Genomic DNA, 19735 nt, shown 5'->3' on the forward strand with positions numbered 1-19735 from the left:
TTCCATGGCTCAGCTGCTGAGCCTGCCAGCTCAAGTGCCAGTGGGGAAGGAGAGACCTGCCCATGAGGCGTTGTACTGTGACCACGAAGCAGAACTCTGAGCATCTGAGGGTAACAACTCTGGCTCACAACCAACTTGGACTGGATTAGAACCAGCGGCCAAGAAGGGAGAAGCCCTGTAGCCCATTAGCAGCCCTATCTATTGGCGCATCAAAAACCTGGAGAGAAAATTTCCATACCCTAAACCAACCTATTATGCTAATTTGTATACCCACTGATCTTCTCTCCCAAAGCATGTTCTTAATTTCCATGAGCTGGGGCTGGAACAGCTGGTCCCATTGCGGCAACTTCAGGGCCAGCTGCCCCTCTCATCTGAGAGGTGCTGAGCCTCTCCTTCAAGTTTCCTCTCCCCTTTCCCCCGAGTTCTCGCTGCTCCTTTTCTGTTAAGATGGCTGAACCTCCTTCAAGTTTCTTTCCTATCTCTGCCTTGGCCCTCTGGGTCATTCCTCATTTCTGTGTTCCACGGTCTTCCTTAGTAATCTGGCCCCAGCTCTCTGCTTTTTTTCTTGCTCAGTGCTGCCAACTCTTGCCACTTTACTATCTGTATCCCAATATATGGTGTTCTTCTTGAAGTGCCAGCTCCTGGAGTCATGTAAAGATGCCAGCATCTCAGCGGTTATTAAAAAAACAGTAACTTTCTAGCCTTCCTGGCTGCAGAGAGAAATGTGACCCCCGAAAGATTCAGAAGTCAAAAGACAAATGAAAAGAACCCAAATATATTACTTCAAAAATCTTGTGATTTTTAAGACAATCTCATGACTTTTTGTGGGCCAGACTCCGGATTTCTAAATACCTGAGGTTGGCAATATTGCTAGCTCTCTGTCCCCACTTGGCCCTCTGCTTTTCTGTCCCCCTTTCTGCCCCTTTTTCCTCTGTCCCTTAGTTGTACCCCTCAGCTCTCTGTTTCTGCCACTGCCCCAATTCTCTGCCCCACCAAGCACTCTAAATCCTGTATTCGTTACCAGCTCTCTGCATTATCATCCTAATGATTATTTCAGGGCACTGGGGCTTTGCAGCTACTTGTCCTGCTGAGCTGGAAAGGAAGGAAATAATGGGTCTCATCTTCCAAACCTGTTGGTTTTCCAAATGTGCAAAGTGTCAGGGTCAGAGATCCCTCTTTTCTCCGCTTGCTCCTCCAGGAAGTCAAAGAAATACTTGATAGCCACAGGCGGCTTATCCTCTCGCATACAGAGAATGGCTTTGAATAGGTCATCCAGGAACTTCTGCAGCGTGCCCTAGGGGACAAGCGTACATAGCATTGGCCAAGGTGAAGCAGCAACAACTAAAAAAAGTTACTATTCCGAGGGGATTGGGTTTGCTCTTCAAAGTGAAAGAGACATTGCTGCCAGTTTAGTAAATTGAGGGAGGGAGGAGATGCAAAATGGGAGAGAGAAAGGTTAGTTTTGTGCGTGGTGATATAATTAGCTCCAGTTTGGAGCTAATTTCTTTTGGCATAGAGGTTGCTTTTTCTTACTGCTGGGATCTCAGAGCACATCTGTGATTGTTCTGCACAGTAAATAGAAAACTAGAGATTGTTGGCCATTCTTATGATCTCTGGTCCAGCTATACATCACACTGGGATTAAAGATGGGCTTGAGCCCAAACCCTGAATCCAAACACCCTTGGAGTGTAGGGAAGTTCCAAACTGAATCCAGATTGAACCAGTGTTCTTCCCCCTCCTCTGATCTGAACATCCCCAAACTTTGGGGAAGTCTGTGCCCAAATCTTAATTTTGGGTCTTGAGCCTCTGTTGTAGTCCGCATCCCTTTCCTAAGTGTATAGGCCAGGCCAGGCCACAGGGAGGTAACGTGTGGGTTCATTAGGCAGACTACCAGCTAGAAAGTCAGAGAAAACTACAGGGTCTGCTTATGTCCAGCAGACCCTGTATTCGGTATGGCAGAGTCCCACCTCTTCTCTACAGTGTGGGATGCTACAGCACCCATCTCTACTCAGGGCATAATGTAACCTTGCTTAAAAATAACAAGTCACATTTTATGACAGAGCAACCAACAGATATCCTATTTCCCATAAACAAAACTCTCACACTGCCCCAGCTTCTCTTACCTTTGTAGATAGTAACCTGGTCAAGTAGATCTCAGGTAGGACTTTTTTCCTATGGCTCTGTCTATGGGACTTCTTATGTTCAATCAGTTCATCAGTTGGAAGAACCTGAGTCAATACAAAAAAAAATATGCTCATGATTCCTGCCTTTGGGACATCTTTTTACTGAGTAAAAAGGGATGTTACCAACATACAATTTATACAGTAAATAAAACATTATCTATGCTGCCAAACACACAATTAGATTAGTTAAAACTGAAAGAAACTTAATGATCAAACTGACTTTTTGCTATTTGTGCCTTTTGTTCTATTTCTCTTAACTTGTACAATGAAAATGAAAAAAGAAAAAAAGAGTACTTGTGGCACCTTAGAGACTAACAAATTTATTTGAGCATAAGCTTTCGTGAGTTACAGCTCACTTCATCGGATGCATTTGGTGGAAAATACAGAGAGGAGATTGATATACACACACAGAGAACATGAAACAATGGGTTCTAAGAGTGATCACTTAAGATAAGCCATCACCAGCAGCGGGGGGGGGGGGGGGGAGGAGGAGGAAAACCTTTCATGGTGACAAGCAAGGTAGGCTATTTCCAGCAGTTAACAAGAATATTTGAGGAACAGTGGGGGATGGGGTGGGGGGGGAGAAATAACATGGGGAAATAGTTTTACTTTGTGTAATGGCTCATCCATTCCCAGTCTCTATTCAAGCCTAAGTTAATTGTATCCAGTTTGCAAATTAATTCCAATTCAGCAGTCTCTCGTTGGAGTCTGTTTTTATGGCTTTTTTGTTGAAGGATAGCCACCCTCAGGTCTGTAATTAACAGGATTTAGGTGGGAAGGAGATGACAGATACAGAGGAAGCTGTGGGAGGGACTCCTGCAGTGAAAGACACATTGAGGATGACTGGATGTGGAAGCTGTGGTATGTACATGATGCTGGAGGGGGGAACCGGTAAGAGTTTTGTCTGCATGAAATGCCGTCTGATAGAGCTGATGGAGGAAAAGATCCGAGGTTTGGAGATGCAGGTGGAAAGTCTGGTTGAGTTTAGGAAGGGGTTTGAGCAGATGATGGAGCAAAGATATGAGGTATCTGAAGGGAAAAGCTCAGACTCACGGATGGAAGCAGGGCTGGGGAATTTTGAGGAGAGACTGGATGAGGAAAGTGGTCAGTGGAAGCATGTGACTCAAAGAACCAGGCAGAGAAAAAGACGGGCTAGTGAAGGAGAAATAGAGCTTAGGAACAGGTTTGCAGAGTTGGAAAATGAAGAAGGGGCTCAGCAGGTAGTCGCTGAAGGTGGAAGGGTAAGGAAGAAGAGAAGAGAGGCTAGCCCTATAGAAAAAGGGGAAGAGTCAAGGGAGACTACACCAAATATGAGCCCCAGGAGGATACAGGATGGGTTGAAGAGAATTGTAAGGGAAAATAGGAATGGAAAGAACTTGCAGCCAGAGGGAACAGGGGAGAGACTGGAGAATAGCACTGTCACCAGGAAAAGGCAGGTCTATGTGATCGGGGACTCTTTATTGAGAAGAATAGACAGGCCTGTAACTAGAGCTGATCCTGAGAATAGAAGGGTGTGCTGTCTTCCGGGTGCTAAGATAAGGGATGTAGACCTGAGGTTGAAAAGGATCCTCAAGGGAGCGGGAAAGAATCCCCTAATTATCCTTCATGTGGGAACAAATGATACGGCCAGATTCTCGCTGGAAAGTATCAAGGGAGACTATGCTAGGCTGGGGAAGACGCTTAAGGAAATTGAGGCTCAGGTGATCTTTAGCGGGATCCTTCCTGTTCCTAGAGAAGGGCAACAAAGGTGTGACAAGATTATGACTGTCAACAGATGGCTTAGGCAGTGGTGCTATAAGGAGGCTTTGGGATGTATGGCCACTGGGAGGCATTCACGGACAGAGGTCAGTTCTCTCGGGATGGACTTCATCTGAGTAGGGAAGGAAATAGACTTCTAGGATCGAGGCTGGCACAACTGATAAAGAGAGCTTTAAACTAGGAATTGGGGGGAGATGGATGGGAGATGTCCAGAAAATCTCCACGCCAGATTTTAGCATTGAGAGGGAAGAAGATGAAGTAAGAAAGGATACAGCCATGGGTAGGAGAATGTATATAAGGAGCGAGGGCGGTGTGGATACTAGTCTAATAGGTTATACTGGCTGTAGAATGACTGTGCCTAATAGGGTACAAAATGTGAGCGAGGCCAAACACCAAAAATTAAGATGTTTATACACCAATGCGAGGAGTCTAGGTAACAAAATGGAGGAACTAGAGCTACTGGTGCAGGAAGTGAAACCAGATATTATAGGGATAACAGAAACATGGTGGAATAGTAGTCATGACTGGACTACAGGTATTGAAGGGTATGTGCTCTTTAGGAAAGACAGAAACAAAGGTAAAGGGGGTGGAGTAGCATTGTATATCAACGATGAGTTAGAATGTAAAGAAATAAGAAGCGATGCAATGGATAAGACAGAGTCTGTCTGGGCAAAAATTACATTGGGGAAGAAAACTAGTAAAGCCTCTCCTACGATAGTGCTTGGGGTGTGCTACAGACCTCCGGGATCTAATTTGGTTATGGATAGAGCCCTTTTCAATGTCTTTAATAAAGTAAATACTAATGGAAACTGCGTGATCATGGGAGACTTTAACTTCCCAGATATAGACTGGAGGACCAGTGCTAGTAATAATAATAGGGCTCAGATTTTCCTAGATGCGATAGCTGATGGATTCCTTCAACAAGTAGTTGCTGAACCGACTAGAGGGGATGCCATTTTAGATTTAATTTTGGTGAGTAGCGAGGACCTCATAGAAGAAATGGTTGTAGGGGACAATCTTGGCTCAAGTGATCATGAGCTAATTCAGTTCAAACTAAATGGAAGGATTAACAAAAATAAATCTGCAACTAGGGTTTTTGATTTCAAAAGAGCTGACTTTCAAAAATTAAGGCAATTAGTTAGGGAAGTGGATTGGACTGAAGAACTTATGGATCTAAAGGCAGTTGAGGCCTGGGATTACTTTAAATCAAAACTGCAGAAGCTGTCGGAAGCCTGTATCCCAAGAAAGGGAAAAAAATTCACAGGAAGGAGTTGTAGACCAAGCTGGATGAGCAAGCATCTTAGAGAGGTGATTATGAAGAAGCAGAAAGCATACAGGGAGTGGAAGATGGGAGGGATCAGCAAGGAAAGCTACCTAATTGAGGTCAGAAGATGTAGGGATAAAGTCAGAGAGGCTAAAAGTCGAGTAGGGTTGGACCTTGCAAAGGGAATTAAAACCAATAGTAAAAGGTTCTATAGCCATATAAATAAGAAGAAAACTAAGAAGGAAGAAGTGGGGCCGCTTAACACTGAGGATGGAGCGGAGGTTAAAGATAATCTAGGCATGGCCCAATATCTAAACAAATACTTTGCCTCAGTCTTTAATAAGGCTAAAGAGGATCTTGGGGATAATGGTAGCATGACAAATGGGAAGGAGGATATAGAGGTAGATATTACCATATCAGAGGTAGAAGCGAAACTGAAACAGCTTAATGGGACTAAATCGGGGGGCCCAGATAATCTTCATCCAAGAATATTAAAGGAATTGGCACCTGAAATTGCAAGCCCATTAGCAAAAATTTTTAATGAATCTGTAAACTCAGGAATAGTACCGAATGATTGGAGAATTGCTAATATAGTTCCTATTTTTAAGAAAGGAAAAAAAAGTGATCCGGGTAACTACAGGCCAGTTAGTTTGACCTCTGTAGTATGCAAGGTCCTGGAAAAAATTTTGAAGGAGAAATTAGTTAAGGACATTGAAGTCAATGGTAAATGGGACAAAATACAACATGGTTTTACAAAAGGTAGATCGTGCCAAACCAACCTAATCTCCTTTTTGAAAAAGTAACAGATTTTTTCGATAAAGGAAATGCAGTGGATCTAATTTACCTAGATTTCAGTAAGGCATTTGATACTGTGCCACATGGGGAATTATTAGTTAAATTGGAGAAGATGGGGATCAATATGAACATCAGAAGATGGATAAGGAATTGGTTAAAGGGGAGACTGCAACGGGTCCTACTGAAAGGTGAACTGTCAGGTTGGAGGGAGGTTACCAGTGGAGTTCCTCAGGGATCGGTTTTGGGACCAATCTTATTTAATCTTTTTGTTACTGACCTTGGCACAAAAAGTGGGAGTGTGCTAATAAAGTTTGCAGATGATACAAAGCTGGGAGGTATTGCCAATTCGGAGAAGGATCGGGATATTATACAGGAGGATCTGGATGACCTTGTAAACTGGAGTAATAGTAATAGGATGAAATTTAATAGTGAGAAGTGTAAGGTTATGCATTTAGGGATTAATAACAAGAATTTTAGTTATAAGTTGGGGACGCATCAATTAGAAGTAACGGAAGAGGAGAAGGACCTTGGAGTATTGGTTGATCATAGGATGACTATGAGCTGCCAATGTGATATGGCTGTGAAAAAAGCTAATGCGGTTTTGGGATGCATCAGGAGAGGCATTTCCAGTAGGGATAAGGAGGTTTTAGTACTGTTATACAAGGCACTGGTGAGATCTCACCTAGAATACTGTGTGCAGTTCTGGTGTCCCATGTTTAAAAAGGATGAATTCAAACTGGAGCAGGTACAGAGAAGGGCTACTAGGATGATCCGAGGAATGGAAAACTTGTCTTATGAAAGGAGACTTAAGGAGCTTGGCTTGTTTAGCCTAACTAAAAGAAGGTTGAGGGGAGATATGATTGCTCTCTATAAATATATCAGAGGGATAAATATAGGAGAGGGAGAGGAATTATTTAAGCTCAGCACCAATGTGGACACAAGAACAAATGGGTATAAACTGGCCACCAGGAAGTTTAGACTTGAAATCAGACGAAGGTTTTTAACCATCAGAGGAGTGAAGTTTTGGAATAACCTTCCAAGGGAAGCAGTGGGGGCAAAAGATCTATCTGGTTTTAAGATTCTACTCGATAAGTTTATGGAGGAGATGGTATGATGGGATAATGGGATTTTGGTAAGTAATTGATCTTTAAATATTCAGGGTAAATAGGCCAAATCCCCTGAGATGGGATATTAGATGGATGGGATCTGATTTACTATAGAAAATTCTTTCCTGGGTATCTGGCTGGTGAATCTTGCCCATGTGCTCAGGGTTTGGCTGATTGCCATGTTTGGGGTTGGGAGGGAGTTTTCCTCCAGGGCAGATTGGAGAGACCCTGGAGGTTTTTTTGCCTTCCTCTGTAGCATGGGGCATGGTTGACTGGAGGGAGGCTTCTCTGCTCCTTGAAGTTTTGAACCATGATTTGAGGACTTCAATAGCTCAGACATGGGTGAGGTTTTTCATAGGAGTGGTGGGTGACATTCTGTGGCCTGCGCTGTGCAGGAGGTCGGACTAGATGATCAGAGTGGTCCCTTCTGACCTTAGTATCTATGAATCTATGACCGGAGAGATTGAAGTGTTCTCCAACTGGTTTTTGAATGTTCTAATTCTTGACGTCTGATTTGTGTCCATTTATTCTTTTATGTAGAGACTGTCCAGTTTGACCAATGTACATGGCAGAGGGGCATTGCTGGCACATGATGGCATATATCACATTGGTAGATGCGCAGGTGAACGAGTCTCTGATAGTGTGGCTGATGTGATTAGGCCCTATGATGGTGTCCCCTGAATAGATATGTGGACACAGTTGGCAACGGGCTTTGTTGCAAGGATAGGTTCCTGGGTTAGTGGTTCTGTTGTGTGGTGTGTGGTTGCTGGTGAATATTTGCTTCAGATTGGGGGGCTGTCTGTAAGCAAGGACTGGCCTGTCTCCCAAGATTTGTGAGAGTGATGGGTCGTCCTTCAGGATAGGTTGTAGATCCTTGATGATGCGTTGGAGAGGTTTTAGTTGGGGGCTGAAGGTGATGGCTAGTGGCGTTCTGTTATTTTCTTTGTTGGGCCTGTCCTGTAGTAGGTGACTTCTGGGTACTCTTCTGGCTCTGTCAATCTGTTTCTTCACTTCAGCAGGTGGGTATTGTAGTTGTAAGAATGCATGATAGAGATCTTGTAGGTGTTTGTCTCTGTCTGAGGGGTTGGAGCAAATGCGGTTATATCGTAGAGCTTGGCTGTAGACAATGGATCGTGTGGTATGATCTGGATGAAAGCTAGAGGCATGTAGGTAGGACCTGAGGGTGGCTATCCTTCAACAAAAAAACCTCAAAAACAGACTCCAACGAGAGACTGCTGAATTGGAATTAATTTGCAAACTGGATACAATTAATTTAGGCTTGAATAGAGACTGGGAATGGATGAGTCATTACACAAAGTAAAACTATTTACCCATGTTATTTCTCCCCCCACCCCACCCCCCACTGTTCCTCAGTTGTTCTTGTTAACTGCTGGAAATAGCCTACCTTGCTTGTCACCATGAAAGGTTTTCCTCCTCCTCCCCCCCCCCCGCTGCTGGTGATGGCTTATCTTAAGTGATCACTCTCCTTACAGTGTGTAGGATAAAACCCATTGTTTCATGTTCTCTGTGTGTGTATATAAATCTCCCCTCTATATTTTCCACCAAATGCATCCGATGAAGTGAGCTGTAGCTCACGAAAGCTTATGCTCAAATAAATTTGTTAGTCTCTAAGGTGCCACAAGTACTCCTTTTCTTTTTGCGAATACAGACTAACACGGCTGCTACTCTGAAACCAATGAAAATGAACTGATCAATTTCATTTAAGTTTTTGGTCTGTTTCACTTCTTGAATTCCCCCAGTGCTACTGTAATTTGGGATACCAGCAACACAAGGCCAGGCTTACACAGAAAAAGCAGCTTGTCTTGAAATGTGGAAAAAGCACAAAAACATTGTTTGATTTGTTAACAAACCCTCTGCTACCTTTAAAACAAAAACCAAAATCTAAATGTTCCATTGCTGAGATCATTGGATTAGTGCCCCGGCAGTGCCCTAGCATGTCACTGATGTACCTCTTCTGATTATTTTCTATGTGCACTTTCACCCTCTCTCTCTTTTCCTGCAGTGCTCCTAGTATTTTTTTATTGGAGCACATTTTTTTTAATTTGAAAAGATGTGAAGTTCATAAAATATTTCCTGATGCTTGAAATGCCCCTTTCCCCCTTATAACAATATGTCATTTCCGACTTTCAGAGTGCTGTCCAAACATTAACTTGTAGATCATCACCACCCCACTGAGATGGGTGAGTAATAGTATTTATATATTAAATGACTTGCCCAAGGCTTCACAGGGACTCAGTGGCAAAGCTGGGATTAGGAATCAGGCATTTCTCGCCTAGCTTCCTGCTCAGTCCATGCTGTTGTCTGAACTCTCTAATGGTAATGGGCACCTAGAGCAGGCCACAGATCTCTGCTCTGTTTCCATTGCAGAATAGGTTTTATGTTCCATGCTGGTAAGGCTGTCTTATATGCAGCCTCTCGACCCCACTGTTGATCTCTCTGAAGGAGAGGTATCATGGGGAGCCAGCATCTCACTGAATGCAGTGTAAAGCGGTTCCTCTGCCACTATCACACATAGCGCTTCAGCTCTATGGAGCTGGGTTACGTTAACAATCAAGGCTGAAGAAGATTCACTCCTCTTTCATCACGTACATGGAAATGACATGGGTCCAAAAGCAGAAATACTGTGGGGGGAAGAGGTTACCAGGAATATCATTATAGTATAGACACATTGAGTATGATTCTCCTCTCCCATCGAGTTTCAAAGCATTGGAACTTACCTACCCCTACTTTGGAATGTAACTCTTTGGGCCAGATCTTTAGCTGGTGTCAATCGGAATAGCTCCATCGACATAAATGGAGCTATGCTGATTTAGGCCAGATGAAGATCTCTTGCTATAACAATTCATGATCGAGCAACAGAATAAAAAGGTTGGACTCTCTCTATGGCAGAAACTACTTCCTTATAAAGATTAAGTTGATAGGCTTGCAGTGAACTCCATTTTTTGGAAACATCCCTGACTAGCAGGGTTTTGCTCTTCCTGTATCTGTTAGTTGGCAGCCATCAGAAAGGTGAAATATGTTTGAGACTATGATCAAGATTAAGATAAAAACTGAAATCTCTCTGCCAAACATACCATATGTTCAAGTATTACCTTATTACAAAAACAACGCAGTAACCACAGGGGGCTCAGCCAACCCCCGGGCAGATCTGATCACCAGCCAACAAGCTAGCTGGGTGACAAATGCATCCGCCTGCATTTACTGTACATATGGAAAGCATTCCTAGCTTTGCCTTTGGCAAAAAAACTCTGCACAGCATTAGTGCCCTTTGAGTGCACATTAATACATTGCTGCAAGGCAGGCTCATTCCGTAACAATTGTACATTGCAAATTCCATCGGGCCAGGCCTCCTTCCCACCCACCACACTCCTCTAGCTAAGTAATTCTTTTCCCAGCCAGAAGACAGGGATCCAGGGAAGTTGTTGTTGGGATTTGGGTGCATTCATTGCCTTTTCCTTAAGTTATCAGTACCTCCTTTCTCAGGCAATTTCCTGGTGAAAGGGTCCAGTTCCCAAATAGACATTTTCTACAAAGAAAATGGAGAGGAGGTGGGAGATGCATGAAGTAACCCCCAACAAAAACACCCTTGGCCACACACAGTGGGAGAGTCATTAGCCTTGATGGCTTTTGGAACGGGATACTTACTAAATGAAAGTATTTTTCGGTATCCAAATCCTTCACTGAAAAAAATAAAGAAAAACAGAACAGCTTAGTTTCTTATGTTGTGCCTCAGACAACTTCATACAGAATCAGTTAATGGAAAAGTTTGGGTGTGGGTGTTGTTTTTTGGGGAAGGAGCAACAAGGACAACACTAACTGATTCCTGTACAAGCTAACCCTGACAGTGTTTCTGTGAAGTTGGTATTTAACCCATTAGACAGATGGGGAAACTGAGGCAGAGAGGCACAGTGACTTGCCTGAAGACCTTGTCAGAGCCAGGATTTGAATTCGTGAGTTGCCAAGTTCCAGTCCTGCACTCTGATCACTAGTTATGTTTGTCCTTGTCTAGGCTGTACTTCAGCATTTATCATTACTGGACAACATACTGTTTGACTCGGATTTCAGAAAGAGTCTCTTATCACCCGATCTCAGAAAGGAAACTGATTTCTGTATGCTGACTAAATCTGGTGGCCAAAAGCTGCTGTAACTGTTTGCAAGCAATGACTTCTGCTTTCAGACTCTGATGGTCAGTAGCTACTGGGAAAGACCCAGCAAGACATACATTTCTGCAAAAACACATTTGATTGGGGCACCATCCTGAATCTACTCCATTTATTCTGTGAATGTCTCACTCTGAGTGGCAGCATTTCTCGGTAGGTGTGTTGCTTCAGCTGCTCTTTGAACTTGCTCTTGAATGGCAGTGCAACACTTTTCCTCCACCCTCCTCTCCATCCAACACAAACTTCTCCCCTCTCCAAGTGGTGCAATGACCCTCAAAACTCTTGTGGCTTAAAAGTGATCTCAGAGGCAAATGACATTGGAGCTGTGCCATTTTTCTTCTTTACCACATGTGAAGGCCTAAAAAAACTGGCAGCTTTTAAAAACTTTATGTCTGATTTTTTCTTCATATGAAATTCTTGTCTACCCTGCCTTTGCTGGATGACTCTATGCAGCACTTGAGAACTAGACAGATGCTGACATTAAAAGAGACTGACACTGAGTAATTGAGAGGGGAAGCGATCTTGAATTAGATTTTCAAACTCCTCCTTTTCTGTTTTGTTTTTGTAAACACCTATTCAATGCAAACCTCCACCAAACATCTGGGGAAAAAAGGTTCTTTGTGAAAGATTCAAACACCTTCAAACTGAGGGACAGATAGGGCCCGGCCCCATTCTCTACACAGTCTTTGAGCAAACACAGGAGGAGACTTGATAATCCAGATGTTTAAGGTTAAAAAAGAAAGAAATCAGAACCCTCCCCTCTCCTCCACCCACAGATTTCAATAAAATAAAACAAACAACAACAACAACAACGTAATTATTATTTGTATTACCATAGCACCTAGGAGCCCCAGTCATGGACCAGGACCCCATTGTGCTAGGTGCTGTATAAACACAGATTAAAAAGGGGCTTTAGCACAAAAGGACACAAAATCAATTGTTTTTTCTTTTTACAAGTGACCTATAAAACCCTGAGTGTTGGAATGAGAAGTTTGGAAGTTTCATCGCTGGATGTCAGAGTGATACATGAGGATCGACCATAAAACCTTGATCTACCACTCATACACCACACATCCAACTAAAAGCTCTTCACTCCTGTGCCTGATGTGAAGCGTTCAGCAGAAATTGGGAGCTGGGCCGTCACAACACTAAACAGCAGCCATTCAAGTACAAAAAGAGTGACAAATGGGCCTATTCAGCAGCACTGATGGAGATGACCTCATGCTGTCCAGTCTGATGACCAATGTATTATATTCCCAGCAGTCTCTGGTCATGGCCCCCCACAGCTCTACAAAATACTGCAGCAACACTGCTCCCAGCTCTTTGGATTCCTTTTTTTTTTGCTCTCCAGACTGTTGGCCGCCACACAGAGAATGTCATGCACTGCAGTCAACAGAGCACTAAGTGTCTCTGCTCCGTCTTTCTGTCTCTTTGTCCAGCCATCAATTCTGGCTGAGGGTGCTGCACCATTCATATATAAAGGGCAGGATTCAGCCACACAAGTTCCTGTAGCATAAGCCTTCTGTGACCAGCTGAAGACATCTGGGACTTGTTGTATCTCAGTAGTAAAGAATCCAGTGGAAAGGAGGGGGCGTTTAAGAGCTGATTGCTCATTCTATATATATTTGCCACAATGCCATGAATGGTTTCAGAGTAGCAGCCGTGTTAGTCTGTATCCGCAAAAAGAAAAGGAGGACTTGTGGCACCTTAGAGACTAACAAATTTATTTGAGCATAAGCTTTCTTGGGTAAAGAGCACCAGCTGGAAAAACAATTGGAGATACTGATACACTGCACCACGAGCTCAGCACTCCAGAGGGTGCCACAGCCGGCCCTACAGGTAGCACTGAGGCAAAAGTCTCTGATGGCTGTGCAAATGGGCGTGTACACACCCACAATGGAATCGACATGAGTAAGCACTCGAAGAAGAACAATTAGAGATCCTGTTGGTCTATTCCACTGTCAGAGGATCACTCAGAAGTAGCCAGGCCACCCGGCCTAGCAAAGCTGAGACCACACTACGACTGTGGGGCCAAATCCTCAGTTTTTACTCCCACTGAGTTTTGCCTCAGGCTCTGGGTCCCAGTGAGGATCACAGCTCGATTGCCTGCCATGTGGTGCAGCACCACAGAAAAGAGACAGATGAAGCTGAAACTGAAGGCACCCAGCACTGGGGCCTGTATATCTGCCCTGTATACTGACGGCGGCTGCCCATGTGTTTACAGCATTCCCAGGCAAAGAGGAGGTGTGTCATACGCTGAAGTTGATCATTATCACTGGTTGAATGCTTGATGCATTTCCGGGGAATGGTGCTCCAGGAATGAGGGGAACCACAATATTCTAGCTAGCCATGAAAAGGTTAACCCCACACTCATCTGTTCAGCAAGAGGTCTGAAATGTGCAGTCTGCAAGCTCTCTGCAGCTCCTCAGAGCCAACCCTGATCCCACTTCCCATCTCTAAAAACAAAGGTCACCTGTGCAATCACTATGAAAAAGAGAGAGAAAAGCAAATTACCTCGACTTAGCGTGGTGTCCTTCTTATCTGATAAACTCATTGCCAGAGAGGCACCTTCAGGAATCTGAGGAGGACGAGAAGAACAAAGGTAAGGGATGTCAAGGAATGCTTGGGATTACAGCTAAGCGAGGTAGCTCTGTAGCTGGGGCAGCCTTGTACTCATGATGCAGCTGTGTCTGAGCAGCAAACATAAACTGCCATGCTCAAGATGACAACCGCACCTCACGGAATAAAATGCTCTGATGTTAACCCCAGATTTAGGTGCCTAACTCCCAATATTTCAATGACATCATTGGGAGTTAGGCACCTAAATACATTTGAGCATCTGGGCATTAGTGACTAATGACACAGGAGCCTTGCCACTTCCAGGGCAAGGCCCACTCTTCATCTCTTTCTCTAGGCTAAGAAGATGGATGGGAGAACGGCCTTTGCTAGGAGTGTGAAGAAATACACCATCTGGATTTGACTGATGCCAAGAAAGAAATGAAATGCTGTGTGTGTATGTGCATGTAGTGCAAGCTCCTCTCGTGGGGGAACTATTGTTATTTCTAAAAAAAGAGAGAAAGGATGATCCAATGGTTAGTGTGCTAACCTGGGACTTGGGTCCAATTCTCTGCTCTGCCACAGACTTTCTGTGACTGTGGGCAAATCACTTGGTCTCTCTGGGTCTCAGTTTCCCATCTGTAAAATGGGGATAACAGTATGTCCCTTCTTCACTGAATAAACACCTTAAAGACAGTGATGTGCTCCAATACTATGGTATTAGAGGCCATATAAGATCTAAGATAGATAAATGGTTCCAGACACCATGGTGATGGACACCTCCGATTTATGTATTAAAGTAATAACACATCAGATTATTCAAAAGAAAAGAAAATGGCTTTTCACATTTAGATGCTTTGCTCCCAAGGAAGAATGCCACCAAATTTCGATTGTCAGCTCTTTGGGGCAGGGACGGTCTTTTTGTTCTGTCTTTGTACAGCACGTAGCACAATGGGGTCCTAGTCCATGATTGGAGCTCGTAGATGCTACCACAGTAACAGTGATCATAATGTTTCACTTTTGGTTTTCCATGCACTGTGTTGCAGTGCAGGGTGGATTGTACTTCCAGCATTTCAGGGGTACATGGAAATCAAGAATCCAATAAAAACCTCCAGTTTTCATTTAGTTTTAAAAGTAAAAAAGAGCCAAGAAAACATCTCTGTTCAGATCCATTTTTGGTGAAATCAATCGTAACGTACATTTTAGGTTTTTGCTCCTTGACAGCGTCACTTTAAGTGGAACCTTCTGTTACAAAAACAGACAGCTCCCATTTGTGGGCCAGAGCCTGCTTTCAGGACAGTCAATGGCAATTCTATCATAGATTTCAGTGGGAGCAGGGAAGGGGAGTGCTATGATGTTAATCAGCATGGATGGTGGCCATTGGGAATAGGAGCCTTTTATGTTGTCAGTAATAACTTGTTTTGCATGAAGAGCATTTAATTAATCTCAATGTGTTGCAATATTAATGAGTTTCTTGCCAGGGCAGATGTCTGTTCCCCGGAAGCTCTCATGGAGCTATGGCAACCTTCCTGCTTGTCTCTGCTAATCCTCCTTGGGAAGGGAATGTCCCTGAGGACAGACTGGCTGGAAGGAAGGGAAGTCCGTCTGTGAGCACTTGCAGTTTTACCTTGTAGTGGGCTAAAGTGTTGAGCTTCTTTCTACCATCCTCCACCACTGAAGTGTCATCAAGGTCCCGCAGGACGTAGCTGTCAGTGCTTGTGGCAAACCATTCTAAATACAAACAAGGGAGTTAATGCAAAGCCAGCCTGAGCAGGGCATGTGTATCTCGGCTTGGAGCAATGTGTGCTTAGACGCCACATTTAATGTAGAGAACAGGTGCTTGGAGGTATTGGGGTCTCTGCTGTGCCATGTGACTGGAATAAAGATGCCTCTCACAGGCCTTGATAGGAAAGCTTTCAGGATTAACTTGAGAAGTGGAAAGCGCCATTTCCTGGTTTAGGGCAGGAGGGTGAACTGGGGCTGAGTCCACACTGGACTGTATGGTACGGAGGGAGATACAGAGGGTTCTGACCATCTCACCAGGTGCTCGGAGACGCTGCAAGTGTGCACCCCTGTCAGTCCCCATCCGGCATAAATTCTCCACTGCTCACAGTACTCTGACCCAGTCCCTACAGCGCCCCAGAAGGAGGACTGTGTGCTGTGGGCAGAGAGTATGGATTGCTGTGCCTGGACTTCATTTTACCAGGTTCCGGGCCCCAAATGCCAATGTGCGTCAGCCAACGGAGAAAAAGCAGAGCATTCCCGCTCCTCTGCGGGGTTACCGGGAGATATGTACTGGGGCATCAGCTAGTGGTGAGCAGGGTGAGGGGCAGGATTGCTACTTGGTTCACATCTTGCCTTCTGCATGGGCATTGTTTAGCAAGGCTTTGGCCATGGTGAATGTCACCCCTCCGTGGCTACCTGTGACATTGAATTCCAACGTCCATGTAATCTCCTCCTCCATTCTCCCCTCACTGAGTGCACTTGCTCAGTATGTCACCTATGGCCACACACACCATTCCAAGTCAATTGGGATGGGGAACAGGGCCAGGCAACACCTTGGCCAACTACTGACAAAGAACTGAACAGGGCACAGCTGTTTTCTAACTTTCCCTTTCATTGTTAGGGCGCCTGGAAAAAGAAATGGCCCACAGGTAGATAAAGGAAATGTCTGAGCCTATGCCCAGACTAGTGCCGGTAAGGTGATAAATGTTGTCCGTCAGTATGCAGATACAAGTGTCCGTAATTGAGAGTAAGGCAGTCTCTGCTGGGTTGAGCAATACACACAGGGACCAGCAGAGAGGAGAGCAGGGTTTAAGAAAGTGCAAGTTAAAGTACCTCTCCAATGTCCTAGGCTTTTCTCCTGTCCACTTGCTGTGTACGTAATACCAGCTTCTCCTGTCCTAACGTACAACACCTCACACATCAGTCAAACCACCTGGAATCTGGCCCTATGACTCATTCCCAGGGATCACTGTTCCCCTGGAACGGGCTCTACTTCCTCTGGTAATGCCCCCTCTCTCTCCACCCAACCGGCCAATGCCAATGCCAAGAGCGGATGGCTGCTCTCCCTGACAGTGGGCACAATACTGTACACTGTGAGCTCCTTCACCCTTAAAATAAAGACTGGTATTTCTCAAGGGAAAAGAGTCTTTACCAAGGTCAACATCTTCTACTCTTGGCCACTGGGAGTACGGGACATTCTTGCAAAAAGCTTCAAGGATCTTCTCTTTAACTTGACTTAGAGTATCTGTGTCCATGACTCGAACACTCAGGGAGTCCATGCCGCAGCCTTGGAAAGACACATTGAGGTTCTGTGGGGAGAGGCAGAGTTAGGGTTGGGGTGATCTGTAATGGATGGGGATGATCCATAATGGGCTGTTGATTCCCAAGGACGCCAAGAGGTTGCAGGGCACGTACAGTTTTTATTGGTACATTCCATGCATCGTGCTGCTAGAAATCCCACTGAACAAAACCTCTGTTTGAGTCTCAGTGCTGGTGAAAGATGCTGATTTACAGCCCTGGAGACTGAGGGCCCCTATTTATTCACAGAGCTAGGGGTGCATGAGGAGCAACAGTGCAAGCTTCCCCCACTCTGCCCTGCTAAAGGGCCTTAGTCCTGCCCCACAGGGACCACCTCTAAGGGTGAGAGGGTTCAGTCTCCCTGGCCCATTCATGTCCTTGGCTCCTCTGCTGAGACTGGTGACAAGGGAGACAGTCAGTGCCCATTGTTGTGGCTTCCTGCAATGCTATGAATGGACTCCCTCAGCTGCATAAAGGTTTTGTTGCATCAGACGTTGGGCCAAGTTTAGTACTGGGGAAAGTGGGAGTTGATGAAACTGTGCTACCTTATGGAAAGGGTAAATTGTCCCATTGTGCATGACATTGAGAAAATGGCCAATCACAGGACAGCAAAAGTGACGCCTATCCTCTTGGAGAACAGGACAGTGTGGAGTGTATCCTGTTCTCCTCTCTTTGGTGAAGCTACCAATGAAGTCAAAAGAAGAGCAACAGAGGCTCATGTTCTGGGCGTCCAATCACATCGCTCTTCCCAACACAAGCTGGGCTGATCCAGTATTCCGATTCAAATCCCACTTTCCAGTCAATATTGCTCCAGCCTCCCCCTCGCCCCCCTAACACCACCAGCTTGATTCCAAACGAGCTTCGGCACCACCTCCCATTTTGTACCCACACTTTTATGGGTGTTGTTTTTGCATCTCTGTTAACAGCAAGCCTGAGAATCACGCCTGAGAATTACAGCTGGAATTTTCACAGGAGCCCTGTGAATTACAGGTCAACTGGTAAAAGGAGTCTGCAGAGATGCAGCTAAGGCTATAGGGTCAAAACCTGCTCTCAGTCACACTGGTGTACATCTGGAGTAGCCTCACTGATTTTAATGGAGCTGCTCCAGGTTTCCCCCATTGATATCAAAAGCAAAATTTGGGCCAGGCTCTGGATAGGCCTGTCTACTGCATTCTCTGTCAGACTGATGGTAACAAAGTCTCTTTGGATATAGATTTTTGTCTGACTTATTCCTGAGAGGCACTTTACAGGATTACTTTTCAGCAGGATTCCTATAACATCCAGTACAAAAGCTTTCACACCAGACCTGCAACTTTATAGCTAGCAACTTCTCATTGGCACTGAAGTCACTGATTTGTCAGAAACTGTAAAGAGGAGACACTCTTTGTTCTTTAACCCTCTGACTGCCAGAGAACATCATCTATCTATTTAGCATCACCCCCGATCTGGGCCCATCAGATGGACTCTGCAAGAACCAGGTTCGATATGTTCCTTGTCTAGGTTGTTGCATGCCTGCTTTTGAAACAGTCAGGGTCACAATTGCACATGAAAAGTGCCTGCACCACTGCATGTCTAACATGCATGATTATCACAATTACATGTGCAAACTGGGTAACAGCATTTGTAGAGGAGGGTGAATCATTTACATGCTCAATAATCTGATCTGATTGTGCAATAAAAGGAATTACACATGCAAGCGAGGTGCAACATTACACACATACTTTACGAGTACAATTGCACATCTCTCTCTTTTTAACATCAGCCTATAGAGTTTTCTTTGGCAAACATTTTTAATTGCATCTTAGGCTTTTGCAGAATCCTGACATGGCATCACATGTGGGGTTCAAGACTCACTTACCCTTGGCTTTGCCTCAATGTTCTCTCTCAGCAGCCATTCTTCATTGAGAGTATACCTGGCTTTTCCTGTGATGGCATCAATGGAACCCTTGTTGATCTGCTGTTTGATAGCACAGAGCAACAGGAAGAAGGGCTCCCCAACTGTCTCCTGAGGAAAGAAAAGGAAAGGAAGTGGGTAACTAGGAATCAATTAAAGTAAATCCTTCAAACTACATGGTCCTTTAAGACAGGGTCTGCACAGATGCACCAGGTAACAGTGATTTCATCCTGCAAGGTCCCAGACACCTCTGGAGTTGGAAGTGCCTGCTGCTTAAGGGTGATCCATGCCAGGTGCTTAGAAATCCCTGGAAAGAGCTCAGTGCCCTCAACTCCCACTGAATTCTTGGGAGCTAAAGGCATTCAGCATCTCACAGTAACAGCGCGTGGCAACAATACACAACACATCAATTTAGGATAGGAAGGGAAGAAGGATGTCACACCCAACTGAAGTCACATGGGGGGAATTTTAGAGAGGCAGGATGTGAGAGCCCGAATCAGGCTGACTAACTCCTATAGAAGTGCTGTAGGATCATGAACTACCACAAATGGGCCATGGCTTTATGTCTCATAACTAGAATGCAATGTTTATATGGTTCAAAATATATTGTTAAAATAGATAGTGTATAATATAGCACATTGAGCACAAATATAAGCAGGGGCAGGGACTTACTTTCACTATGCATTCGTACAGTC

General features: G+C 44.6%; 1 protein-coding gene across 2 annotated transcripts in view; it reads right to left on the reverse strand.

Moving 5' to 3' along the window:
* The window catches only part of PLXND1 (plexin D1), a 133212-nt gene that overhangs the window by 13591 nt on the left and 99886 nt on the right, over positions 1–19735 (reverse strand). For both annotated transcript variants that reach the window (XM_038410807.2, XM_043519807.1), the window contains exons 26-32: positions 19005–19151; positions 17001–17157; positions 15471–15574; positions 13802–13865; positions 10773–10807; positions 2124–2228; positions 1131–1294 (exon numbers count right to left, since the gene is read on the reverse strand). In XM_038410807.2, the coding sequence (XP_038266735.1) occupies positions 1131–1294; positions 2124–2228; positions 10773–10807; positions 13802–13865; positions 15471–15574; positions 17001–17157; positions 19005–19151 (776 nt within the window). The remainder of the gene's footprint in view (positions 1–1130; positions 1295–2123; positions 2229–10772; positions 10808–13801; positions 13866–15470; positions 15575–17000; positions 17158–19004; positions 19152–19735) is intronic.

This window comes from Dermochelys coriacea, chromosome 7 (assembly GCF_009764565.3).
Source record: "Dermochelys coriacea isolate rDerCor1 chromosome 7, rDerCor1.pri.v4, whole genome shotgun sequence".
Taxonomy (NCBI): Eukaryota; Metazoa; Chordata; order Testudines; family Dermochelyidae; genus Dermochelys; species Dermochelys coriacea.